This window comes from Vulpes vulpes, chromosome 15 (genome assembly GCF_048418805.1).
Source record: "Vulpes vulpes isolate BD-2025 chromosome 15, VulVul3, whole genome shotgun sequence".
Taxonomy (NCBI): domain Eukaryota; kingdom Metazoa; phylum Chordata; class Mammalia; order Carnivora; family Canidae; genus Vulpes; species Vulpes vulpes.
Window position 1 is genome coordinate 50,312,487 of NC_132794.1, and position 26,324 is coordinate 50,338,810.

Below are 26,324 nucleotides of genomic sequence, written 5' to 3' on the forward strand. Positions count from 1 at the left end.
CTGAAAGCTTCCAGCTTCCAGATCATATGCACAAGGTTTGATAAAATTGGAAGTAGCAGGGGACTCACAGGAGATAATCTGGTACTTCTTCAGGGCTTGGGGATTCAGAATCTAGGAAGGAAACAAGATGACACAAAAGTGATTATATAGGCCTTTTTCCCACTAGGGCAGTTTAACCCTTTTCTCATTATCTCACCTGCTTGAACTGAGGGACTGTGTTCTAGCCTGGGTCCAATGTCTTCATCTTTATCTTCTTGCTCCCAATCTTCTCCCTCTTGTAGGTCCTGACTGGGCAGCACTTGTAGGGGACTTGGAACTAAAGGGAGAGGTCTGAGCCTCTTTTCTTTTAGTCCTATACTGGTTGCAGGTGCTGGACGCTTCTGTTGGGGGTAAATGTCACATAAACAGTAAGTCAGAAGCCTAGTCTGCCCTACTCTTGAAAATTAATTTCATAGAATGAGCACTGGGAACATCAAAATGAAGCCTCCTGATTTTAAAATTTTAGCCTGATTGGACAAAGATTTTTGAAAAGCCCTTGCTATTAGAACTTGCCTTATCCAAATGTTTCTGGCTCTCAGAGGAAGACAGTGCCTGATCAGGTTTTCTGTTTGGAAGATGGGTCTGGTTTCTAGGATATTTGAAGGGGGAACAGGAGAGATGAAAACCAGGATCTCTTATTACAGCATTTAGAGTGGAGATTAGAAAGGAAGACAATATCCGGGCTTCCCAGGTTAGTCCCACCCTGGCCCAAGTACCTCACTTCCCAATGTGCCATGTGTTCCTTTGAGGATCCTGGGAGTGACTGTCCTTGGCTGCTTGCCAGTGGATCTGGCACCTGGCAGGGAAAGTGGCAGGGGCACTTGGCTCCCTGGGCTTCAGGCTTTGCCCCACCTTATTCCAACTACCTGCAGTTTCTGGCCTCACCTCTTGTAGTGCCATCTGTGGCTGTGAAACTGTGTCTTCTTCAGAATAGTCTCCTATGTTCTGCCAGCTGTCAGGATCTCTGGTACTGTCAGTCAGAATGTGTCTCCGAACTGAAGATGGGGCTGGGATAGAATCCATGGCAGCCCAAATAGTGAGGCGCTCCCTGAGTGGGCCCAGGCAGTGGAGGTGGTTAGGCCCAGATCTGGAAAGGGGTGGTGGAAAAATCCCAGGAGGGTGGAGAACTTTTAAGCACTTCTGAAATCAGCCTCCCCAACTTTGCCAAACCTTTTTTACCTGGTACCTGTTCCCCTTACCTGCCTAAGCGTTGGCACACAAGGTCCAAGCCACCTCCAGGGCCATCCTGGCCACACTGGGACACTGTGAAGGAGAAGAGGCAGGACCAGCCAGGGCCTGGGAACCTCAGATACTGAGGGCAAAAGGAGAACCATAAGCCCTATGAAGTCAGCCCCTCCCCTTCCTCCCATTGCCAACCTAAGCTTGAAGATGGGTCCCACGGGGCTCGTTAGTACACTAGGTGCAGCTGGGCTCGAGTTCCCCAGGAGACTGAGGCGGCAGTCTCCTTAACCGCAGCCTCCTGGGACCACCACCCTAGCAGCGCCCTCCGGTTCCACTCGGGGGTTCAGTTCTCGGAACTTCTTCAGACCGTGACTGCTCTCAGCCTCCTGCACTGACTGCACCTTCCCGGCCTCCACTTCTGTTCTCCCCGCACCCCACCTTTTTCACAGAGTCCAGGCCCGCACTTACCCCTCGGTTGCCTTGGAAAGCGATCACCGGCCGAACCTGCGAGGAGAGCAGATGCGAACTGAGCGCAGGTGAAGTGGCATTCCCAGGATCCGGCGTCGGGTGCCGGGGAGGACCTGCCTCGCTGGCTTCACTTGGAGAAGTGGCGAGGTCGGAGCCTGCGGATGCCGCTTCCCATGCCCAGGTCCCTTCGCCAGGGTCACTGGCTGAGGCCCGAGATCCCGAGGGGTAGGGGCTAGGGAAGATGGGGATCCGGGTCGGCCGCACCTGTTGCCGCCGACACTCCTGCAGTGCCCGCAGAGCCGCGTCGTTCAGCCGGAGCATCAGGAGGCTGGTTCCGGCAGCGGGGGTGAAACAGAGCTGGAACTTCCCACTTAGAAGCTCCCGGGGTCCCTCCATGGCTGCGAGGCCGAGCGCAAGCAGAACAAGGGCCACCACCAGCTCTGCTGTGCAGGGCTAGGCTGGCACTCTTGGTAGCCCAGGTGGGCCCCGCCCTCCGCCAGGACCCACCCCTGGCCCCACCCCCAGCAGCGCCACCCCCGAGGTGTCCCTGCCGCGTGGGCGGTGCTTTGCTCCCCCAGAGTTTTTTCTTAAAGATTTTATTTATTCATGAGAGAGAGAGAGAGAGAGAGACACGGAGAGACACAGGCAGAGAGAGAAGCAGGCTTCCTGCAAGGAGCCCATGTGGAACTTGATTCCAGATCCCGGGATCACGCCCTGAGCTGAAGGCAAGGCACTCAACAGCTGAGCCACCCAGTCGTCCCTCTCCCCCAGACTTCTTTGCAGACCCACCCCCATGGGTTTCTCGGATTGGCACCCACCGCTTTGGGCTCTCAGAAGGGGCTACCGCAGTTATGGGGAGGTCAACCTTAGACTCCTCGTCCAGAATCCCCAGTTTTGCCTCAGTCTGCCCAGCTAACCTGAGCTTGGAGTTGCCTGTTTCTAAGTGAAGCTGAGTCTGCAACCTCTAGGGGGTTTTAGACACAGAGGGGCAGGAGAGGGCCTGATTGATGGGCTGGCTCTGTAGGTTGTGCCTCAGAGGCCGAGAACCCGCCAGGGGCCGCAGGATGGAGGACCCAAAGGAGTATTTCTGACGCCAACACCCGGTGCACCGCTTTTGCTTTTTTCCCACCTGCAGCACTGCTGCGGACCGAAGACGGTTTCCAACTGAGACTAGAGAGAAAATCCGGCCCAGTGGGCGTCGTGGCAGCCGTGAAATTTAGCTGCCGCGGACCCCTCCCACCCCCACGGGAGGTGTGGGTGATGACAGGATAGTTGCAGAGCAGAGGAGGGGGAGGACTCAGTCCCAGGTCACTGCTCCTGGCCTAGACAAGTGAGACTGGTGTGAAAGGGAACTGTACACTCCCTCAGGAGGGCCAAGAGGTGCCACGAAGTTGTAAGACATTCTGGAGGTTCAGATTCTGGTGCATCGAGACCGTAGGAATATCAGGTTAGCCCTGGGGTCTCTACCTGTCCCTGTTCGGGTATGTTTTCTTTCCTTCTTTTCTTTTTTTTTTTCAAAGATTTATTTATTCATGATAGACATAGGGAGAGAGAGAAGCAGAGACACAGGCATAGGGAGATGCAGGCTCCACGCCGGGAGTCCGACGCGAGACTCCATCCGGGACTCCAGGATCGCACCCCGGGCCAAAGGCAGGCGCTGAACAGCTGAGCCACCCAGGGATTTCCCCCCTCGGGAATGTTTTCTAAGAGCCCTGAAGTTCTCTTGCCTAGCTAGGATCCCTGCTGAATCCCTGGACCTACATAATCCCAGGTGACCTTAATGCCTTCCCACTTCATATCAAATTACCTATACATTTGTCAAAACTCATCAAATAGTACACCTAAAATGTGTATATTTTAATGTATGTAAATTAGACCTCAGTTAAGGTTATTTTAAAAGTCAATGCAGTAAATCTCCAACTCCAACAACAAAAACATTTACCTATCCATCTCCTTAGAGTTTTCTGCTTCTGTGGGTGACCCTTTGTTAATCTGATAAACAGTTCGGCAGTAGGTAAAGCTGATCTCCCAGGGTTCCTTTTCTTCTCAGATGACATCTGTGGACTTCTGTTGGATTTTCCTGGATTTAAACTCAAAGGAGAGCCCAGAATGGTGAAAAATTTTATTTTTTAAAAATTTTTATTTATTTATTTATGATAGTCACACAGAGAGAGAGAGAGGCAGAGACATAGGCAGAGGGAGAAGCAGGCTCCATGCACCAGGAGCCCGACGTGGGATTCGATCCGGGGTCTCCAGGATCGCGCCCTGGGCCAAAGGCAGGCGCCAAACCGCTGCACCACCCAGGGATCCCCTGGTGAAAATTTTTAGAGAAGGGGGAAGGAGCAGTGCTATAAGAGGAGGCAAGTGGGAAAGAGATTTGGGGAAGGGGGAAGGGAAGTAGGAATCTAACATATGTTGGATGTCTATTGTGTGTCAAAATCTTTGCATGTTATTTAATCCCTAAAATAACTTTAGGTATTATCATCCACATTTTTCATTGATTCATTCATTCATTCATTCATTCATTCAACAAATATTTATTGAGCACTTACTCTGTGCCAGACATCATACTATATCCTTAGGACACATCAACGAGCAGAGTTCTTGCTCTGGAGACATTACATTCTTTTTTAAGTAGGCTCCATGCCCAGCGTAGAGCTCAGTGAGGGGCTTGAACTTACGACCGACCCTGAGATCAAAACCTGAGCTGAGGGCAGCCCGGGTGGCTCAGCGGTTTAGCGCCGCCTTCAGCCCAGGGCCTGATCCTGGAGATCTGGGATTGAGTCCCAAGTCGGGCTCCCTGCATGGGGCCTGCTTTTCCCTCTGCCTGTGTCTCTGCCTCTCTCTCTGTGTGTGTCTCTCATAAATAAATAAAATCTTTTAAAAAAACAAAAACAAAAAAACCTGAGCTGACATCAAGAGTCAGTCGATTAACTGACTGAACCACCCACATTCTCCCTGGAGAGCTTCTATTCTAGAGGGGAAGGAGACACTATAAACCAACCTGAGAAATAAAAATATAATGTATGTTAAAAGATGGTAAGTGCAATAGCAAAAAGAAAAAATAGATCGTAAGAGAGTGTGGAAGTGGAGAAGGAGGAAGTAGAAGAGGATGGAGAAGGTTGACTATACATTAAGTGATAAGAGAAGGCCTTATGGAAAATATGAAATTTGAGCAATGCCCTAAAGGAGGTGAGGAGATTGGCCAAGCTACATAGTTGGAGGAAATGCTTTCTAGGCAGAGGGACTAGCTACTGCAAACTCTGAGTCACAAGTGTGCCTGGAGTGTTTGAGGAAAAGTTGAGGCCTATGTAACTGGACCAAAATAAGTAAAGGGGATAGTAGTAAGAGAAGTAGTCAAAAAAGTAAGGAGCAGGGGCAGACAGAGCAGGTGCTGGAGAGCCTTGTGGGCTATTAGAAGGACTTTGGCTTTTACTTTGGGTGAAATGGGGAGTACTGCCAAGATTTTGAGAGGAGGAATAATATGAAATCACGTCTTTTCAAAGGATCACTCTAGTTGCCGAGTTAAGTGCAGACTGTAAAGGGACAAGGATAAAAGCAGTATGACCTGTTGATAGGCTGTTGCAATAATTTGAGCTAGAAATTGTAGCAGCTTGCAGATGAGGCGGGAGAAGGGATAAGGTTCTCATTATTTTGAGTGTTGAGCTGCCAGAATTTGCTGATGGGCTGAATGTGGCATGTGAGAGAGAAATGGCATCAAGGATGACTCTATGCTTTTTGGCTAGAACAACAAGAAGGATGAAGTTGTCATCAGCTGAGGTAGGGAACATGGCAGGTGGAACAGGGTTACTTCTGAACTTGTTGTCTATTAGAATCCACATGGGGATGTGGAGGAGGCAGTTAGAGACGGTGAAAGATGTCTGGTCTAGAGATGTAATAAACTTGATAGTACTAAACATATAGATGGAGTTTTAAGTTTTGAGACTAGTTGAGATTGCCCAAGAAGATAAAGAAGAATTTAAAGGGTTATACCCTGGGATAATCCAATCTCTAGAAGGAAGTCAGGGGGAAGAAAAGCAAAGCCAATTGAAAGGAGAAGGCCAGTGGGGAAGGAGGAACACCAAGAGACTGTGCTGTCCCAAGTGAAAACAATATTCCAAGGAGCTAGGGCTTGATCAACTATGTCATATGCTGTCAACAGGCCAAGTAAAATGAAGATTAAGAATTGACCACTGTGGGGTACCTGGGTGGCTCAGTTGGTTGAGCCTCTGCCTCAGGTCATGATCCCAGGGTCCTGGGATTGAGCCTGCTTCTCCCTCTCCCTCTGCCACTCCCCCTGCTTGTGCTCTCTCTCTCTCAAATAAATAAAATTTTTAAAAATTGACCATTGTAATGAAAATGTTCTAAAATTGACAGTGGTGTTGGTTGCACATATCTGTGGATATACTGTCTATTCAGATCCCCTGCCTATTTTTTTTAATCAAGTTGGTTTTTTATTGTTGTACTCTTTGTTCTTTATATAAAATATAATTTTATATATTAATCCCTGGTCTGATATATTATTTGCAGAAATCTCCCATTCAGTAAATTGCCTTTTCATTTTGATGATGTTTCTTTCAATGTGCAGAAGCATTTTAATTTGAAGTCATCTTTATTTTTGTGTTGGTTTTCCTTGCCTTTTATTTTTTTAAGATTTTATTTATTTACTTATGAGAGACACAGAGACAGAGGCAGAGGAAGAAGCAGGCTCCTCGCAGGGAGCCTGATGTCAGACTTGATCCCGGGATCATGCCCTGAGGCAAAGGCGGAAGGAAGCTCAACCACTGAGCCACCCAGGCGTCCCCCACTTGCCTTTTAAGTCTGATCCACAAAATTGTTGCTAAGACCAAAGTCAGGTTGCTTACTGCCTATGTTTTCTTCTAGGAATTTTATGATTGCAGGTATAATATTCAATTATTTAATCTATTTTGAGTTACTTTTTGTGTATGGTGTAAGATAGTGATCCAGTTTTTCCAATACCATACTTTGAAGAGACTGTCCTTTCACCATAGTATGTTCTTGGCTCCTTTGTCATGCATTAATTGACCATATGTATGTGGGTTTAATTCAGGGCTCTCAATTCTGTTCCATTGATCTGTGTGTCTGTTTTTGTGTCATTATCATACTGGTTTTTTTTTTTTTTTTAAATAAACATAGCTTTGTAGTTTGAAATCAGAGAGCTGACCTGACACCTCCAGCTTTGTTCTTCTTTCTCAAGATTTCTTTGGCTATTTGGGATCTTTTGTGATTCCATACTACATTTAAGATTATTTCTAAACTTGTTCTGTGAAAAACACCATTGGAATTTTTACAGGGATTGCACTGAATCTGTACTTTGGGTGGTATGGAAATTTTAACAATATAATTCTTCTAATCTATGAGCACAAAGTATCTATTTATTTGTATCTTCTTCAATTTCTCTCATCAGTGTCTTATAGTTCTCACTGTATAGGTCTTTTATCTCTTTGGTTAAATTTATGCCTGGTTTTTTTTTATGCAATTGTTAATGGGATTGTTTTATTAATTTCTTTCTGATAATTCACTATTAGTATATAGAAACACTATGGATTTCTGTACGTTGATGTTGTATCCTGTTTACTGAAGTCACTTATTCTAACACTTTTTTGGTAGAATCTTTTGAGTTTTTTATATATAGCATCATGTAATCTGAAAGTAGTGATAGTTTTATTTCTTCCTTTCCAATTTGGATGACTTTTATTTATTTTTCTTGCCTAATTTCTGTGTCTAGGACTTCCAATACTATGTTGAATAAAAGTGATGGGGTACCTGGGTGGCTCAGTGTTTGAGGGTCTGCCTTTGGCTCAGGGCATGATCCCAGGGATCAAGTCCCACATCGGGCTCCCCAAAGAGAGCCTGCCTCTCCCTCTGCCTATGTCTCTGCCTCTCTCTGTGTGTCTCTCATGAATAAATAAAATCTTAAAAAACAAAAAAAGAATAAAGGTGGCAAGAGTGGGCATCCTTGTCTTGTTCCTGTTCTTAGAGGAAAAGCTTTCAGCTTTCTACCATTGAGTATGATGTTTACTGTGGGTTTGTGATATATGGCCTTTATTAAGATTTTATTTATTTATTTATTTATTTATTTATTTATTTATTTATTTATTTATTTATTCATGAGAGACACACACACACAGAGAGAGAGAGGCAGAGACACAGGCAGAGGGAGAAGCAGGCTCCATGCAAGGAGCCCGATGTGGGACTCAATCCCAGGTCTCCAGGATCACGCCCAGGGCGGAAGGTGGTGCTAAATCGCTGAGCCACCTGCCGGCTGCCCTCTAGTGTGTTTCTTAAGGCCAATGCTTTCTTTTTAATTTTCTGCTTCAGTAATCTATCCATTGATGTAAGTGGGGTGGTGAAGTCCCTTACAATTATTGTATTGCTGTCAATTTCTTCCTTTAGATCCACTAATATTTGCTTTTTTAAAAAATTTTATTTATTTATTAATGAGAGACACACAGAGAGACAGAGACACAGGCAGAGTGAGAAGCAGGCTCCATGCAGGGAGCCCGACATAGGACTCAATCCCGGGTCTCCAGAATCATGCCCTGGGCCAAAGGCAGGTGCCAAACCACTGAGCCACCCAGGCTGCCCTAATATTTGCTTTCTACATCTTGGTGCTTCTATGTTGGGTGCATATACATTGATAAACGTTATGTCTTCTTGTTGTATTGGCCCTTTTTTCATTATGTAATGTCCTGCATTATTTATTGCAGTCTTTGTTTTAAAGGATATTTTGTCTACTGTGAATATTTCTACCCTGGCTTCCCCCCCCCCCCCCACTTCCATTTACATGGGATATCTTTCCCCATCTCTTCACTTTCAGTCTGTGTCCTTACTTCTGAGGTAAGTCTCTTATAGACAGAATATAGTTAGATTTTGTTTTTTATCCACTCAGCTACTTTAAGTTTTTTTTTTTTTTAATTATTTATTTATGTTAGAGAGTGGGGAGAGGAGAGAGAGACACAGAGAAACCTAAGAAGATGTTACAATGAGTGTGGAGCCTGAGGTGGGCTCAATCTCATGACCCGGAGAACAGACCCTGAGCTGAAATCAAGAGTCAGACACTTAACTGATTTTTCCGCCCAGGTACTCCTCAGCCACTTTAATTTTGAACACGTTCCAAAACTTTACATTTTCTTTGTCCCCTCACCATATTTTATATTTTTGATCTCATATTTTACATCTTTTATGCATCCCTTAACCAGGTAGTGTGGTTTTAATTTTGCTATTTTTGTCTTATTTTGAAGATGTGTTTATTTTTTTTTTTTAGAAAGAGTGCACATGGGGAGAGGTGCAGGGGGAGAAGGAGAAAGAGTCTTAAGCAGACTCTGCACCGAGTGCAGAGCCCAACATGGGGCTTGATCTCATGAGTCTGATACTGCAGCCTGAGCCAAAACCAAGAGTCAGAAAGTTAACTGACTGTCCCACAGGTGTAACCTACTATTTTTGTCTTTTAAACACCATACTTGCTAAATAAGTGATTGATCCACTATGTTTACTATATATCTACCTTTTCCAGGGATTTTTACTTTTGCATATTGTCTTTGTTATTGATTAGTGCAATTTCTTTTCAGTTTAAATAAGTCCCTTTAACATCTCTTGTAAGTTTAGTGGTGATGAACTCCTTTACCTTTTGCTTATTGGAGAACTCTTTAATTACTCTGTCAATTCTGAATGATAACTTTGTGAGGTAAAGAATTCTTGGTTGGAAGTTTTATCCTTACACTATTTTGAGTATTTCATGCTATTCTCTTCTGGCTTGCCAAGTTTCTGCTGAAAAATCTGCTGATAGCTTTATGGAGTTTCCTTTGTATGTAATAAGTTGTTTTGCTCTTGCTGCTTTTAGGATTCACTCTTTAACTTTTGTCATTTTAATCATATCTCGGTATCTTTTTTGAGATTCTCTGGTTTCCTGGACCTGTATGTCTGTTTCCTTCACTGGATTAGGTAAAATTTCAGCCATTATTTTTTCAAATAAGTTTACTGGTTCTTTTTACGGGTTCTTACTTACTCTTCTTCTTCTGAGACCCCTATTATGCAAATGTTATTCTGCTTGATGTTGTCTGAAAGGTTCCTTAAGTTATCTTAATTTTTAAAAATCCTTTTTTCTTTTTGCTGCTCGGTCTGGGTGAGTTCTATTGCTTTGCATTTCAGCTCATTTGACCCAGTTTTCAGCTTTATCCAGTCTGCTATGAACTCCTCTAGTGTATTTTTTAGTGCAATTATTATATTCTTCAGCTCTGTGACTTGTTTGAAACTTTTTTCCTTTAATCTTTTAAAAAATTTTATTGAGATATAATTGAGATAACCAACCACAGAATCAGAAAAAGGTGGTTACCAGTGCCCTATGTATTTGACTACTCTAGATACCCTGTAAGTGGGATCATAATGGTCTCAAGATTTATCTATGTTGCAGCATGTATCAGAAATTCTTTCCTTTTTAAGGCAGAATAAGATTCTATTTTATATATATACACCACATTTTCCTTGTCCATTCATCTGTCAATGGACACTTTGGTTACTTTCACCTTTCACTAATCACCTATTGTTAATTCACTTGAATTAACAATACCATGAAAATGGGAGTACAATTTTGTGGTGTATTTTTATTTATTATTTTTTTTTAAAGATTTTATTTACTTATTCATGAGAGACACAGAGAGAGGCAGAGACAGGAGAAGCAGGCTCCATGCAAGGAGCCCAATATGGACTCGATCCCAGGACTCTGGGATCATACCCTAAGCCGAAGGCAGATGCTCAACTGCTGAGCCACTCAGGCATCCCTGTGGGTATATATATATTTTTCCTGTGGGTATATTTTTAAAAATGTACTTTAAAACTTTATTCTGTGGGTACCTGTGTAGCTCAGCCAATTAAGTGTCTACCTTTGGCTCAGCTCATGATCCCAAAGGTCCTGAGCTCCCTGCTGAACAGGGAGCCTGCTTCTTCCTCTCCCTCTGCCTGCCACTGCCCTTGTTTGTGTTCTCTGTCAAATAAAATCTAAAAAATATTTTTTTTAATTAAAAAAAAAAAACATTATTCTGAGAAACTATCTATGGTCTTTACTAGACTTCCAAAGAAGTCCATGGCACATAAGAGTCCCAGTGAATGGTCTGGCTGGGATTTGAACTCAGGCCACTATCTCTAGAACCTATGTTTTTTCCACACTCATAAGGTCATGTCACATCACCAGCTCATATTCTTCTACATGAAGAAAAGTTCTGTATCAAGGTATACGGAAGAGGGAGAAGAAGACATTTTCTAAATGTGCATGTGGCCCCGTTTCTACAGTCATTCTTTTAGGTCTTCTCACCCGTCTCCCTGCCCCCACCATTCTGCTTATCAGCACATGATTTGGACCTGGGAATCCTGTCCAATGGACACCGGTATGTTTCTCTCCTACCAGAGTCTGCTGGGTCTGTAGCCCTCTGGCTCTGAAGTGTTATTCTGCATTGAGAGGGCTCACTTTACTGAGAATCATATGTTCTCCCAGGGTATCGATATTGCTGTATTGATGGTATTCTTTATTTACTTTTTAAAATATTTTATTTATTTATTCATGACACACACACATACACACACACACACACACAGAAAGAGAGAGAGGCAGAGGGAGAAGCAGGCTCCATGCAGGGAGCTGACGCGGGACTCGATCCCAGGTCTCCAGGATCATACCCCAGGCTGAAGGTAGCGCTAAACCACTGAGCCACCTGGGCTGCCTGATGGTATTCTTTAATAGATGACCCCAGAGGCACCTGGGTGGCTCAGTTAGTTAAGCATCTCCCATCAGCTCAGGTCATGATCCCTGGGTCCTGGGATCAAGCCCCATATCAGGTTCCCTGCTTACTCTGCAGGCAGCCTGCTTCTCCCTCTCTCTCTGCCTGATGCTCCCCCTTCTTGTGTTGTCAAATAAATAAAATCTTAAAAAAAATAGATGACCCCCAGTACAAGAACTTGAAATCCTGTCTTAGTATAGCAGGAGGAGGGCCATACATGTTTTCCAGCAGGGAGTAGCCTAGACTCTGTTATCTATTAGCTCCTTTCCCTTGAACTTCTGCCCAAAGTGCTGAGGGATTACTAGGAAGGGAACACTTGAAGGGAATAACTTGCTATAGTAGAGATGGTTGACAGGACTGTGCAGTAGTTGAGTTTTAGTATGCAGGGAGTAGGCAAGAGCGAGTGGGAAGCAGAGAAGAAAACTGGAAATGGGAAGGGGCTGTAGACGATCAGGAAACTTGTTTATCCTCCTGGGGTCTGTCAAAGCAGAGAAGAAACAGAATTTATGTACAAATAAGGGAAACACAATTCAGCTGAACCATGGGAGAAGCAGCGGTATCTGGAGGAGGTGCTGATCTGAGACCCTGGTTTTGTTTACAAGATGTTAACAGAGGTAGGTCAGACAGAGAGGAGGTGTTCAGTGGAGGCAAGAAGCCATTCAGGAATACCAGTTAGGGGGATCCTTGGGTGGCGCAGCGGTTTAGTGCCTGTCTTTGGCCCAGGGCACGATCCTGGAGACCAGGGATCAAGTCCCACATCGGGGTCCCTGCATGGAGCCTGCTTCTCCCTCTGCCTGTGTCTCTGCTTCTCTCTCTTTCTATCATGAATAAATAAATAAAATCTTAAAAAAAAAAAAAAAAAAAAAAGGAATACCAGTGTTGAGGGATGAGACATTATGACCCAACCCAGGCGAAGCTCCAGGTGAAAGTGAAAAGTACCTTAGTTCTCCTCCTCAGCCATTTCCAGGTCCATATTAGTAGCTCTTCAAGAATGGAGACCTCAGCTGGCCCTGGGTCTCCCAGACATTAGAACCTGTTTCCAATGCAAAGCCACCTTCCATATGGGGATAAACTTAGCCAGGCTTTTTTATGGATTCTTCCCCTTTCCTATGTACCCTAGTCTATGGATATGCTCCCAGAGATGATGATTCTTTTCTTTCTTGTCAACACTTTCTTCTATCAACTCAGACATATTTCCCACTGGGAGTAGGGGCCAGAGATGAGAGAGATGCTTCTCTGACAGCTAATGACATGTAAATGAAGAGCTCCTAAGAGATCAACACCTAGATTTCTCATTCTACTCTCCTTCTAGGCTATTTCATTTGAAACCATGGTTGGGTTTTTAACTTAGTATTTATTTGTTTTTATGGAAGTTATACATGAACATACAAGTTCTATACAAGACATGAAAAACAGAACTATTATTCCACTTGGTTTCCCAATGATTAAAGGAAGTTACAACTCCTTTAGCTGCTTCTTCCTGCATTTGTTGCTTTTTAAAAAATATATCATTTCTGGATTTTTAAATTTCTGGTATTAGCCACTTACTTCTATTTTAAAAATGAGGACTTAACTCTCTTATCCTTCCCATAAATATGCATGCACTTTCTCTTTCCATCCTCCTAATGTAGTGTTATTTTAGTTAGATCAATACTGTTTACGTTTTATCAGTGTGTAAATGTTATTTACAAGCTGTGTCATTAGTGGCTGTTTACATTTCCTCTCTTATATGCTTCTCCCTAAACTAATAATCTGCTTTTTTTTTTTTACTTAGTTGTTTACGTACTTATTATCAATTTTTATGCTGTCTTCTAGAAGTAAAAATCTCTCAATATATTCAAATATAGTCAGATAATCTATCAGTTTTACCAGTTTCCATTTTTTTCCTTGGATATATGCCTCCAGAGCCTTTCATCCTCTTGCTCTAATCTGAAATGGTTGCTCTCTAAGCTTCCTGAAAAGCTATCATCCTGGGATCTCTGCTCACCAGCAGCCTGAGGATTCTCTTTACTTACCTCCTATGTTGGATACTCTTTTTCCTGGATCCTATGACTTTTTTTCTTGGCTTACTCCTAATTTTAGTAGAGTACATCTTCAATATCTTTTAGAAAATGCTACATGGTAGGTAAGTCTTTTTAGACTCTGTATGTCTTTATTCTCATAATTGATAGCTGAGTGAAAACATCTAGGTTGTTATTTTTCTTCAATTATTTGGTAACATTGCTCCATTGTCTTCTGGCTTACAGTATGGCTGCTGACAAATCTGAAGTCATTCTGATTCTTTATCCTTTCTATGTGTTCTATGTTGTGTCTTGGGAGCCTTTAGGATCTTCTTTTTGACTCCAGTGTTCTAATATGTGGTAGTGTAAATCTATTCTCATTCCTTGTGCTGGACACTCAGTGGGTCCCCTTCATTTTTGTTTTACTTTCCTCTCATTATGAAATTCATATAATTCAGATGTTGGACCTCTTGGATGGATTCTCTAATTTTCCTATTTTTTCCTTTTCTATTATCCACCACTATCTTTTTTTGTCCAACTTTCTGTAATATTTTTTAACTTTTACCTTCCAACTCTTCTATTTTTTTCTTTCAGCTATCATAGTTTTAATTTCAAAAAGCTCTTTATTATTCTCTGAATGTTTTTTCTATAGCTCCCCTGTTTTTGTTCAATATCCTCTTCATCTTTAAGGATACTAATTATAGTGTCCCTCACACTTTGTTTTGTTCCTACAATTGTTTCTGTATCCTTGGAGACCTTATTTTCTGTTTTGTTTTGTCCTAATTTTATATTGAGTGTTTTCTCAAATGCTTGATGATCCTTGGGTATCCTCTAATCTCTACAAGGAAAGCACTGAAAAGCTGACTAGAAGCTTGGTATGCATGGGGAGGCCTGGTTGTACTTTAGAATAATCTGATTCCATGACTTCATTATGTGACCCCTTATATGCATCTAATTATCCAAGCTTCTTCCATCTCAAGCCTTAGCATATGTTGCTTCTGTTGCTTGTGCATTGATTAAAATGTATGTGGCTAAAGTAACAGAAATATGACTCAAGGCAGCTTACACAAAATATATGGTATTCATAGTAGGAAGCTCAGGGGTAGAACAGATGTTACAGTTGATATATCCAGTGGCACATAATAGATATATACTTAATATTTGATGAAGAAATGAATGAACTCAGGAATAAATAGTATCTTCCTTTCTCAGAGTCTCCAAATTATATTTTGAAGCCACACACTGCAATTTCTGTTGCTACCATTTCAGCTCAAGTAGCTGTCTTCTCTCTTTTATGTAATGGACATCTTTTATCTATCTACATTTTCCTTTCTAGGGGAGCAAATTACCTTTCTTTGATAGGTAATATGTTCCTTTACCATATGAATCATGTGTTTCTGGTGGGGCTGTTTATATCCTGCCATTATATCCTGCCCCATTCCTACCTCCCTACCATAAGGGTAGATACGTAACCTATCAGAGCCCTATCCTGCAATTTTAAAAACTAAAACTAAGTAAAGAGATTCAGACCTTCTCTCCTGGGAAGCTGTGAGATGTGACGGCAGGTATCATAGGTGGTCAATTCTGTCATGTCAAGAGATCTGGGACTCAGAAGATGAAGCAAAGAGACATGGAAGCATTCTCTGTTACCTTACGGCTCTTGATGAGCTAGCCTGAGGGAGCAGGGCCTTAGGGCCTTCACACATGCTATCCACTCTCCTGAAATGTTCTGCCTATCTTCTCTTGGCCTGGCTGACTCATCTTTTTGTCTCAGCTCAAATTGCTTCACATCCTTAATCAAAGTTAAGGTCTATAGGTATACTCCCTTCACAGAACTAGCAGTACTATGATTTCTTACCAGGACAGGTAGAAGAACTGTTCACAGTCTTCATTCAGATTACACTGAGACCTGTTTTGATGGGTAGGTGCTTATGCTGTGTACCCTGTTTAGTATTTTGAATACCATCCTTGCATAGAATCCGTTATCTTCTTTCAAAGCAATTATCACAATTTGCATATATATACAAGCTGTTTCCTGTCTACATTATCTGTTCTATGAGATTTTTTTTTCCTGTCACTGTATACCTAATGCCTAAATGATAGTTGGCACATAGCTAGTGCACAACATAAAATGTGGTGAAAGAATGAGTGAATGTTGGGGATCCCTGGGTGGCTCAGCAGTTTGGTGCCTGCCTTCGGCCCAGGACATGATCCTGGAGTCCTGGGATCGAGTTCCACATCAGGCTCTCTGCATGGAGCCTGTTTTTCCCTCTGTCTGTGTCTCTGCCTCTCTCTCTCTCATGAATAAATAAATAAAATCTTAAAAAAAAAAAAAAAAAAGAATGACTGAATGTTTTTGGCAACTCCTGGAAAAATTAGACTGGAGGGGTGTGGCAACCAGCCCAGGTTCTGCTAGGATTGGAAATAGATTCTTGGTCATGGGAGTAAGATGGGGTGAGTTGATAAGAGGAAACTGGTTTAAGGCTGTTCTACTCTCACCTACCTGAGATGCTGTAGTTCATAAGGAGGTAGCAGGAGCCAAAGAAAACTTGTTTCTGCATCTCATACTATTTCATTTATAGTGTGGCTTGGTTTTCTCCATGGGGCTGCTTCTGTGGTCAATTTATATTCAAGGGGACCCAAGTGGCTTGACGCCATTGAGAACCTGAGGCTAGTAAACCAAATACCCCAAATTCTACTTATGAACTGTGGTCAAACTGCTGCTTGAGGTCTGTAGATGATGACCCCACTCTAAGTCAGTTTCTTCATCTTCCCACTTTGTATCCAGGGTCCCTAAATCCTGCCTTACCTCCTCTATTACAGAGCCTTAAGTTTTCATTCTTTCCAATTTACTCCTTCTCAAATTTGTGATGAGTTTAAATGGAGATTTTTCCCTCCCTCTTGGCTGTTGGTCAGCAGCTTTAGTTCTTTACCACATGGGCCTCTCATGAAATGGCGGTTGGCTTCCCCCAGAGCCTGTGAGCCAAGAGAGAGAGGAAAGTGGAAGCCATGTCTTTTATGATTTAGCATCAGAAGTGACATATGATCACTTCTGCCATATTCTATTGGTCACACAGACCAACCTTGATTCAGCGTGGCAGAGAACTTCATAAGGATATAAAATCAGGAGGGTGGGATTATTAGTGGCCATTTCAGATACTGGCTGCCTCAGAAGGGTTAGAGGAATTTAGAGAAGGAAGAGGAAGTTTTAGGACTTGGAAGAAAGGAGAAGGAGGAGACGTTAACTGAATTCCTTATGGGCCAATCCCTTTATATCTATATTAATTTCTAACTGAATTCCTTATGGGCCAAGCCCTTTATATCTATATTAATTTCTTCCACAATACCAAGGGGTAGAGATTATTCCCATTTTTCATATAAAGGAATTGAAGCATGGAGAAAATAAGTGTCCAGTAAATACCAGAGTCAGGATTTGTACAATGTTATATATGCCACCAAGGTTGATCTAGTACATTTAGTATGTACCAAAGGGTGGTATAAGAAGCAATTCTAGGTAATATAGAGACATAGCATTAAATAACATTGAAAAGATTGGAGAGAAATGGTAAAAAAAAAACATTGAAAAATAGATTATTTTTAATCTTCTGATTATATCAAGAGAAAGCTTCAGTTTCAAAGATTTATGCCTTATTACTTCTCTAAAACTTGTTCTCTTTTTAAGAAAGAGAGGGCAGGCCCCAGGTTCAGCATCTTTGACAATGATATTACTTTGGTAAAATTTGATGACATATTTCATTTTCATTGTATTGACTTTTATTTTTTTATTTATTTTATTTCTTAAAGATTTTATTTATTTATTCATGAGAGACAGAGAGAGATTGAGAGAGGCAGAGACTCAGGCACAGAGAGAAGGCTCCACGCAGGGAGCCAGATGTGGGACTCAATCCCCATCCCAGGAGTCCAGGATCTCGCCCTGGGTCAAAGGGAGGTGCTCAACCGCTGAGCCACCCAGTCATCCCTTGTACTGACTTTTTTTTTTTTTTTCCTTGTATTGACTTTTAAAGTTAGTTTCTGTTTGTGGTTAGGTGATACTATTTTTAAACTTACTAAAAGATTATGAAGGGGATGCCTGGGTGGTTCAGTGGTTGAATGGCTGCCTTAGACTCAGGTCATGATCCCAGAGTCCTGGGATGGAGATCTACATTGGGCTCCTTGCGGGGAGCCTGCTTCTGCCTCTGCCTGTCTCTGCCTCCTCTTTGTCTCTCATGAATAAATAAATAAAAATCTTTAATAAAAAGGATTATGAAGTTTGACTTATAAGCTTTATTGAAGTTTGGTAAAAACATTTTAAGTAATAATAGTTCAAGTGATACTTTGGTATGGCAAAAATTGTGAGGATGGCATTGACGGAGATGTACTGCCTTCCCATCAGGTTTATGTTGAGGGGGAAGCTAGTTTGAAGTTCCAGCCTCAACTCTGTTCCGCTATAAGCACCAACGGGAGAGAATCACACAATAAAATTTACAAATGGTCCTTTCCTGTAATATTTCGTAAGCATTTCTCCTTTATCCTATGAATACCTCAGGACTGGTGGGGAGTCTTGTAGACAAATAATGGAGCTGGGAAGGAGAATGAATTTAATGGGAAACCTAAGCTTCCCGTCCTATTCAACTGCCTCTTCTAAACCAGATGTGACTGGTGCAGGTAGTATAGTGGGGAAACGTCCAGAGGAAGAAACGGACACAGTATGTGCATTTCCCAGTCTCTTAGTCCCTGAGCCAACTCCATAGTTCCTGATTTTTGAGGTCTTTCAATATTTCCAAGCTATTGCATCTTCACATTTAATATTTCTATGGGAAACGAACAGGACCCAAGTTTTAGGACACAGGGTATGTGGTTGCTAATCTCTATTGGAGGAGTTTGCGGTGAGGGTACAGTGTGATTGGAAGGAGGTTTCTGAAAGTTATGTTTGTACCTGACTTTACCTTACAGGTGAACAACTCGAGTCTAAATATGTTGCTGGTGGGGAATAAATCCTAACTATCGGGCCAAGTCCTGATAACACGGAACAGACCAAATCATTTCGGTCCCCATGAAACCCCGCCCTCCGTCCCCTACCGTTCCCCTTGGGTGAGTCTGTCGGCGTCCCAAACGGTCCCTGCATGAGGTCACTCTGCCGGGTCACGTGCTCGAGCCCGCGGGAACGCCACATCGCCAGCCGCACCCCTCCACCCCCACCCTGTCCACGTGACCCGGCCTACTTTCTCCCCGCCCGACCCAACGCCTTGCCCAAGAAGCCCCGCCCCACGCAGCGCACGGGCCTGCGAACCTCCGCCCCACATCCGCCCGGGCTGGAGTGTGGCCCGCAGCCCCACGTGTTTCTTTCTGCCCAATGGGAGACTGAGCCCGGGCTCAATAGGGCGGGGAGGAAAGGACGACTTCGTTACGCTTGAAGAGGGGGGCGGGGCCTGCAACGTCGGACAGAACGAGGGGACGCAACGGAGGCAGGCCGGAGCCGCTGCCGTCGCCATGACCCGTGAGCACCGAGACCCTCTTCTCTTACCCCCTTCTCCCCGTCCATCCTAAACACGACTGCCAAATCTTGCTATTGACCTCCGCTCGGCTTCCCTAGCGAGGCCTTCCTCTGGGAGCGCTTTTTTGAGACCCTCACACTCGGCGCCGGAAATCGGCCTTCTGCCCACCGCCACTTCTTGAGAACCCCCTCCCTCTTCTCCCGCCCAGTCAAGCAGAGGCCCTCCGCGACCTTCCGCGGCGTGGCGAGAAGCCCCGCGCCGCTGTGATAGGCCCAGAGCCCCCTACTCCAGGTCGCAGCCCATCCCCCACAGAGACCCAAACTGTCCGCACACCGTCACCAGTCTGGACCCCCGGGCCGACCCGAAACTCGAAACATGCCTTTAGCGGACTCCTCGGAACCGTCCTCCTCCTGCCTCCCGGTTTGACCTGCCCCGTGGCAGCTTGCCACCAGCGCCCCCTGATAGCCCTCCCCGTCCCTCTCAGCAGCCTGGGCCCCGAAATGGGCTGGTGTAGGAGCATTGGACCCTGCTGGCGTCCGGGTGAGGGAAGTGGGTCGCCGGCGTGCGGCCATAAAGGCCCCCCGCGTCTCACCTTTTACCTTCTTTCTTTAGGCGGTAACCAGCGCGAGCTCGCCCGCCAGAAGAATATGAAAAAGCAGAGCGACTCGGTTAAGGGAAAGCGCCGAGATGACGGGCTTTCTGCTGCCGCCCGCAAGCAGAGGTAGCCCCAGGGAGGGGAGGGAAGGGGAGGGGAAGGGTGAGACCTGGGTTAGACCGAGGGTTGTACCAGGAAAGAGAGCTACCTCAGGGTTTACATCTGGACTAGTGAGGGGCAGAGTGCATTGCTTCCTCTAGGGTTTTATTTCCTCCCTACCCTCCAAATTGTTAGCTCAACAGCCTGACAGGAAGGGCCTGGGGCGGGTGCCTGCCCTCGGCTGATTTCTGAGTGCCCCTGAGTCTGACCTTAAGGGCAAGGGCAGGGAGCTTCACATTTCAAATGCGGTAGTGGTTATGACAGCACGGTACTTACAGCCCTCTTTGGTGTTCAGTTTCTCCTCCCTTTTCCCAACCTTCTCACTGGTGTTGCTGGGTGTGGTACTCAGCAAAGAATAGCCTTTGGGCCTGTGTGGCCAGACTTCTGACCCCTTAGGCAACAGCCAGATAGAGCCTGATTGCCTTTTAAGCCTCAGCTCTCTTCCTCTTGTTCTCCTAGGGTGGGAATACAGCAGGCACACGCTGAATTTTGTCCCATCCACTTCCATCTTATCCTTTGTGCCCTTCATCCCCCTGCATCTTGTCCTTTTTGCCCTCTGGTACCTCCCAGTGCCCCATCATCTCTACCCCCAGGGACTCGGAGATCATGCAGCAGAAGCAGAAAAAGGCAAACGAGAAGAAGGAGGAACCCAAGTAGCTTTGTGGCTTCGTGTCCAACCCTCTTGCCCTTCGCCTGTGTGCCTGGAGCCAGTCCCACCACGCTCGCGTTTTCTCCTGTAGTGCTCACAGGTCCCAGCACCGATGGCATTCCCTTTGCCCTGAGTCTGCAGCGGGTCCCTTTTGTGCTTCCTTCCCCTCAGGTAGCCTCTCTCCCCCTGGGCCACGCCTGGGGGTGAGGGGGTTACCACTTCCCAGTGTTTTTTATTCCTGTGGGGCTCACCCCAAAGTATTAAAAGTAGCTTTGTAATTTCTTGAGCGCCTGGTTTGACTGGGGATTGGGGGGATGGGGATGGAGGAATGGCTGCCCTTTCCCACCAAAAAGGGAGAGAACTTCAGATTTTAAAAGGTGGTAGATATGTAGACTAAGTGAAACATCACAGAAAAATTCTTTATTTTACTACAACAAACAGACAAGTACTCCAGGTATGTGGTAGAGGAATCCTCTAAGAACCATAGGAACTTCTTTTCTGTGATTTTTGTCCCCCACCCAGACCTTGAACACCATCCCAAGGATGGAGTTGAAGGTCTAAGAAGGAAGGCTTCAGGACCTAAGTTTATGCCCCTCTTTCTCATTTCTTCCTCATTTTGCTCGCCTGCTTGAAAGTTGGCTCCCAAATCCTGCTGCTCACTGACTTCCCACAGTCAGCTACTCTCTAGTGTTCACATTCTCTTCTGTCATTCTTCATGGAATGAGGGTGGTTTTTGTCTTCCCGCTTCCTTTGACCTCAAAATCAGGATTAAAACCTAGGGTGGTCTCTGTATATTCCTTTCTTTCTGTGTCCTGGTTTGTTCTGGGCTGCTTATCTCCCTGTGCCCAGGGCTGAACTGCTTATTTTCCTTTTTATCTCCAAGGGCAAAACCAAGTAAGTCTTCAGTCCCTGTTGGTCTTTCCCTGCCCCCATCTCCACCATGAGAGCCAGGAAAGGGCTGGTGCTGCACTGTCTGCTGGGATCAGCAGTGGTTCCTGAGCTGCTGACTTGGAAATTAGGTTCTTGAGCTGGGGTAAAGATGTAACGGTAGCTCCAGTGAGTCAGACACTGCCCATAGCATTAGAGTATGTATGGCCACTTTGTTCTATTCAAACATAGTACTGACTTCAGTCTAAAGGGAAATAAATGCCAGTTGTGTCCTTGAGGTATCTGCTGGGCTGGACAGTTCCTGAGTCAAGACTAGGAGTATGACCTCAAGGGAATCCCTGTTTGTTAATAGTACCTACACTGAATATTTGTTATCTTGCAGTACTTATGCGATGGCAGTGTGGCCTGAAAGTAGGAGGTGGCTGGCGGTCCTGGGTGGGGGACCAACAGAGTGGTACCAGTAGCAGCCCAAGATAGAGGAGAACACAGGCCCAGCATGAGGCAACCTTGACCCAGAAGGTAGCCCAGCTACCCTTGGTGAAGGTCTTTTCCAGTTCTGCTCCCTCATAGCTGTGGAACCAAAGTCTGGTTAGAGAATACTTAGGACCTTAGCTTTTAGACCTGTCCTGCCTCCCCACCAAAGATGATGGTGGACCCAAGTATGTCTCCTGATAACCCTTAGGACTGGCCTTAAATTGCTTTTCCTATAATAGGGTTTCAGGAGTATATCCCAGGCCCACTTCCATCCTACCTGAACCAGTTGGTAAGGGTAACCATGACATAGAGTGATGCAAGGAAGAAGACAAAATGGAAGGCAGAATAGCTGTAGGAGAGATGCTGGGCTTGCACTGGAGTAGCTGGAGAGGTCTCTTGGTCAGCTGGCCTGGCAGCCCCACCCCTCTGCCCTGGAGAGAGGGAAGGGCTGCTGGGTGCAGTGTGGCTGAAACACTTCTTCCCTCCTCCCCAGTTTTCTTTTGTGAAGGCGCTCCAGGGCTCTTTGGCACTCTGCAGAAATCTACACTTTCTTATGGACAAGCTTAATGACACTCACCTTCCTCTGGTTTCACGGTTTCAGGGCAGCAGAAACAGAGTGAAGGCTTCTGTAAAACAAAAGGCAGCAGCATGTTTTAGAATGACTTAAGAAAGAATGTGAAGGTATTAATATAGGAAATTCCCCTTTGAAAAGATTAGTCTGGTGTAAAAAGTGGAGGCACATCTGGGTTCAAATTCTAGATCCAGTATATAACTGGCTATGAAAACTTTCGTAAGATGTTTATTAACCTTTTGTGCCTCAATTTCTCCATTTGTAAAATGGAGCAAATACCTACCTCACAGGGTTGTTGTGAGGATTAAATTAAATGAGATTATGAATGTAAAGTATCTAGCACAGTGCTTAGCACATTGTGGGTACTTAATAAAAGGTAATAGCAGCTAGAATCTGAGCATTCTGGGTAGAGGCTGGTAGGATGTGTGTGTCTTTGTCTCTGTGTGAGGGGGGAAGGGCATTGGGGGTACTGAGCTCTCCATCCTCACCTGGAACTCATAGCTGTAAACCTTGATGATCCACAAGGGCCCAAATACCTCAGCCAGATAGGAAACCTCATTACTGAAAAAGAAGAGACAGTTCTCAAGCAGGTCTAGTCAAACAGTAGGAGAGGTTGAGAGCATGTACTGGTAGCTGGTCCATATTGGTAATCCTCAGGAGGGTATTATATTCCCAGAGCCTGTTTCCCCCAAATATTTGTAAGTCTCATCATGTGAGGGCCCTAAAACCTTTGTACTCATTTTTAATTCTCAAGTCATTCTCCCTGCCCCCTTCACCTAATACAGATCATCTGACAAGTGCTATTCTTAGAAATTGTTTCTGTTTATGGGGAGCTTTCCTCACTCTTGTCTTGCTCTAAAGTTCAAATAAACCATGGTCCCAGACAGTCTCCTGACCATCCTTCTCTGTCCTGGGTATCCTCCCTTCTCTCACACCTCTCCCCTTGATACCTTTACGCACCAAGCAAAAAGGACACAAGTATACATGATGCCAGCACTTAGCACTGCCAGAGAAGTATCTGGTGTTTGCGATTCCATTTTACTCAGGCCAGGCATGCACAGAGTGTGATTCTGTCCTTGAAAGATTACTGCGAAGAGGCAACAGAAGAAAGGTGGTAAGGAAAAAAGAGCTAAGTATTTGGTATGAACAAAAGGTTTTAGCATGGGGAGTCCAGGTCCAGTCCTTACCACTTTCTGGAGGACGGCTGGACAGTGCAGAGAAAGTCAGGTACATGATGTAGCAGCTGATGATAGAGGCTTGTAGAAGGCCAGAACGGGGTTGCTCTGGGGAGAATGGAGATCATTGCTTTTGTCTACAGGGTAGTAATTTCTGCTCATACCCATCTACACTTCTCTCACCCACCCTTTGGAGGAAGCAGACAATTGACTAAGATTAGGGAAGCTAACGAATTTTTCTATACTAAAGGCCTTCCAGATTTGGAATGCTACAAGGCATGTACCCACTGAGGCGGATGCAGGGAGCGATGGAGAGGAAGGAGAGGAGGCCACAGAAACAAAGGTGCAGACTAAGCAGCGTCTTGTTCAGCAGGCAGCCAGCTGGGTGTGTGTAGTGGTGGAACAGGAGCACAGCTGCCACCCCTGCCATGCTGTAGAATCCCAGGGCAGCCAGCAGTACAGCTAGGAACCAGCGGCAGTCTTGGGCTGCACCTGTCTGCCTAAGGGTGGGAGGTGGGCAGTGGCTTGGGGCTCCAACTCTTTACCCTTTAATAAACTATTCCCCGCCTGCTCCCGGAACACTGGTGTGACTACTCATCCCACCTAGCCTACAGAGTCCTCATGTTTCTGAACTTTTTGGCACTGCTCAGTGGGAAGTTAGGGGGCCACTGACCTGTCATGCGTTTTGCCCAACCCTACTGGGTCTAGTAATGTCAGACAACCTTCCCAGGAAGAGCCTTTAGGATTAAGTGCTCCTTACCAGTTTTTGTTCCAGGAATGGGCAAAGGCTGTGATAAGTACCAACTGCAGCAGGATGAATGTGAACCCTCCACAGATACCAATGTAATGCCAGGCTGCAAGTAGGGGGCACCAGTGGGAAAATGTAGCTGACCATGTCATTACTCCTGGTTTTCTTCCTACCCTCTCTTCCTTAGAAAAGCTATTAGCTTACTCCTGCTGATTAGGATATGAGATGGAAGGTACCTGGGAAGAGATGCTCATCAGGGATGCAGAAGGCAACAGCACAGAGACCTAGCAGGAACAGCAGTTTGAGGATCCAGAAGCTGGTTAGGAGACAAAACAAGACTCAAGAAAAGGCAAAGTGGAGTGAACAGTGCCTATGGAAGAAGGCAAAGGAGAAAGCAAAACTATAGGAAAGGGAAGAGAAGAGACAACAAAGTATAGGAAAGGAGGAACCAGTCCCATGTGAGAGGGGCTGGAAATAGGCCCATCACAGCCTATTTCAAGTTCTCTCAGATACCTAAATAATAACTGGACAGTGTTTCACAGTTGACAAAGGGTTTGTATATAATAACCCCACTGTTCTCTCCATTTTAGCAACTAGAAGTTCAAAGAGGGTAAGTATGTGGCTTATGGTCACACAGTAAGTATGGCAGAAGCAGGAGCTTAACGCTGTTTTTGGAATTTTTACACTGCTGTTACTTCATCTTGGAATTTCCTTTACTCAGCCTATGTCTACTTTTTCTCCCCATTCTCACCCCACCCAAAGTATATATACACAAACCTGTTGTGGAGCTGTGCCCGCAGGCTGGAGGGGGAGTGGAGCTGGACTAGCAGCATAGCCTGCAGTAGGTGGAAGGTGGCAGTTCCTGCGCATACTCGGTACACAGCTCCAGAGCCACTGAGCACTGGGCAGTGAGTGTAGCCAAACAGATGGGCACATAACCCTGAGGGCATCTGGATCTGGAGGGGTAGAGTGCATGTGAGAAATAGCAGGGCAATTCATGTATAGAGAGGTACCTGCTTCTCATGGTTATATCCATTCAGTTGTCCCCTACCCCCCAATCTGAATCTTTTGTCTATCTGAGGGTTTCACCTTTCACTCTTGGGTTGCAACCTGAACCCTCCCTCTTACCCCATGTGCCTTCCCCCAGATTCTTTCCATTACTGTCCTTGACAGCAGGAGGCAGCAGATTGCTGAGGACCCCAAATGGAGGAGGATGTAGAACAGGCGGCTACAAGTAGACTCTGTGACAAGGGGCCATCTAGAATGGCAGCAGGTACAGGGAACAGGCTCACAGCAGGACACCTGGGGATAGAGCAGCAAGATGGAGATTTGCTGAGGAAAAGTTTAATGTATGTATTAGGTTAACCCATGAGGCTGAATTCCAAAATTTCCCTTTCGTTTTCTTCTCTCCTTTTACTCAGGAATTCTCAGAATCTGGTTCCAAGCTATTTAGGATTGCCTTCCACTGACATCAAGTAGAGCTTTCATCATAAGAGCTGATACAGGCTTGAGCAGACCTTCCTAAAAGCCTAAGGCACACCTGGCCTCTCACCTTTCTGTAGACCTATAGATCTGGTACTGGGAAGTGGGACAAGAGGTTTAATTTCAGGGGCTAAGAAAAGGAAAGGCCTCAGAGGGGAAAGGAAGGCCTATCATCTTTATTGGCTCCCTGGGTTTTCTTCCCCAGCTTCAGCCACCATTCCCTTCCATTTTCTTAGTTCCTGCTCTAGGGACCTTTCAAGCCCCTTTGCCCAAGTATGCTCTCACCTGATAGAAGGGAGGATTCACCATGACATTGCTGATTCCAGTGCGTTGTGCCAGGTGGAGGGAGGTGCTGGGTTCTGTAACTGCCTTGACACCCATCATCCTTGTCCAGGGATTAGGCCCAGGTCCACCAGATGGAAGTAGAATGAGAAAGTAGCTTTTTTTTGTCCTCAGCCATGGGCTGCCACAGTGCTGGGGGGGTGATCACCGAGTCAAAGGAGTATGAGGAGGGACATCAGGAAAAGAACACCAACCTCCCAAATGTGGTAAATGCAAATGTCTCTGTAAAGCTACTTTCTTTGCAGGGCCTTTGGGCCACACAG

General features: G+C 45.0%; 3 protein-coding genes across 7 annotated transcripts in view; 1 reads left to right on the plus strand and 2 right to left on the minus strand.

The window, feature by feature from the left end:
- Positions 1-19,663, minus strand: part of ELL3 (elongation factor for RNA polymerase II 3) — a 22,245-nt gene extending 2,582 nt beyond the window's left edge. Inside the window, exons 1-9 of one of the 4 annotated variants that reach the window (XM_072740701.1) lie at positions 19,571-19,663; positions 1,954-2,017; positions 1,690-1,725; positions 1,239-1,351; positions 925-1,126; positions 756-835; positions 553-628; positions 197-380; positions 69-111 (exon numbers count right to left, since the gene is read on the minus strand). In XM_072740701.1, the coding sequence (XP_072596802.1) occupies positions 69-111; positions 197-380; positions 553-628; positions 756-835; positions 925-1,126; positions 1,239-1,351; positions 1,690-1,725; positions 1,954-2,010 (791 nt within the window). In that variant the 5' untranslated portion in view covers positions 2,011-2,017; positions 19,571-19,663. Of the gene's footprint in view, positions 1-68; positions 112-196; positions 381-552; positions 629-755; positions 836-924; positions 1,127-1,238; positions 1,352-1,689; positions 2,154-19,570 lie in introns of those variants that run through there. The other 3 variants (XM_072740700.1, XM_025998612.2, XM_025998611.2) reach the window with 3 other exon arrangements.
- On the plus strand, positions 18,621-23,200 carry SERF2 (small EDRK-rich factor 2). Of its 2 annotated transcripts, none has more exons than XM_025998615.2 (3): positions 18,621-18,980; positions 19,591-19,699; positions 20,326-23,200. In XM_025998615.2, the coding sequence occupies exons 1-3, from the start codon at positions 18,974-18,976 to the stop codon at positions 20,387-20,389; spliced, it is 180 nt and encodes a 59-aa protein (XP_025854400.1). In that variant the 5' UTR covers positions 18,621-18,973; the 3' UTR covers positions 20,390-23,200. The 2 variants fall into 2 exon arrangements, with proteins under 2 accessions (XP_025854400.1, XP_025854399.1); XM_025998614.2 differs by having other exon boundaries at positions 18,714-18,980; positions 20,303-23,200.
- Positions 21,641-26,103, minus strand: SERINC4 (serine incorporator 4). The gene is made up of 12 exons (XM_025998365.2): positions 26,005-26,103; positions 25,366-25,539; positions 25,015-25,193; positions 24,474-24,553; positions 24,250-24,343; positions 23,778-23,989; positions 23,502-23,597; positions 23,275-23,401; positions 22,803-22,875; positions 22,321-22,369; positions 22,021-22,174; positions 21,641-21,839 (listed from the first exon to the last, which is right to left on the minus strand). The coding sequence occupies exons 1-12, from the start codon at positions 26,101-26,103 to the stop codon at positions 21,641-21,643; spliced, it is 1,536 nt and encodes a 511-aa protein (XP_025854150.2).
- Positions 26,104-26,324: the final 221 nt, after the last annotated feature.

Excerpts from the sequence above, each read along its gene's own strand:
- SERF2 (XM_025998614.2), top strand. Across the intron at positions 19,700-20,302 it reads GCTGCCGCCCGCAAGCAGAG|TGCCCCATCATCTCTACCCC; the intron begins GTAGCCCCAGGG and ends GGTACCTCCCAG.
- SERINC4 (XM_025998365.2), bottom strand. The coding sequence starts at position 26,103 with ATGATGGGTGTCAAGGCAGTTACAGAACCCAGCACCTCCCTCCACCTG. Across the intron at positions 25,540-26,004 it reads TGAATCCTCCCTTCTATCAG|GTGTCCTGCTGTGAGCCTGT; the intron begins GTGAGAGCATAC and ends CTCTATCCCCAG. Across the intron at positions 23,402-23,501 it reads CAGCCGTCCTCCAGAAAGTG|TAATCTTTCAAGGACAGAAT; the intron begins GTAAGGACTGGA and ends GCCTCTTCGCAG.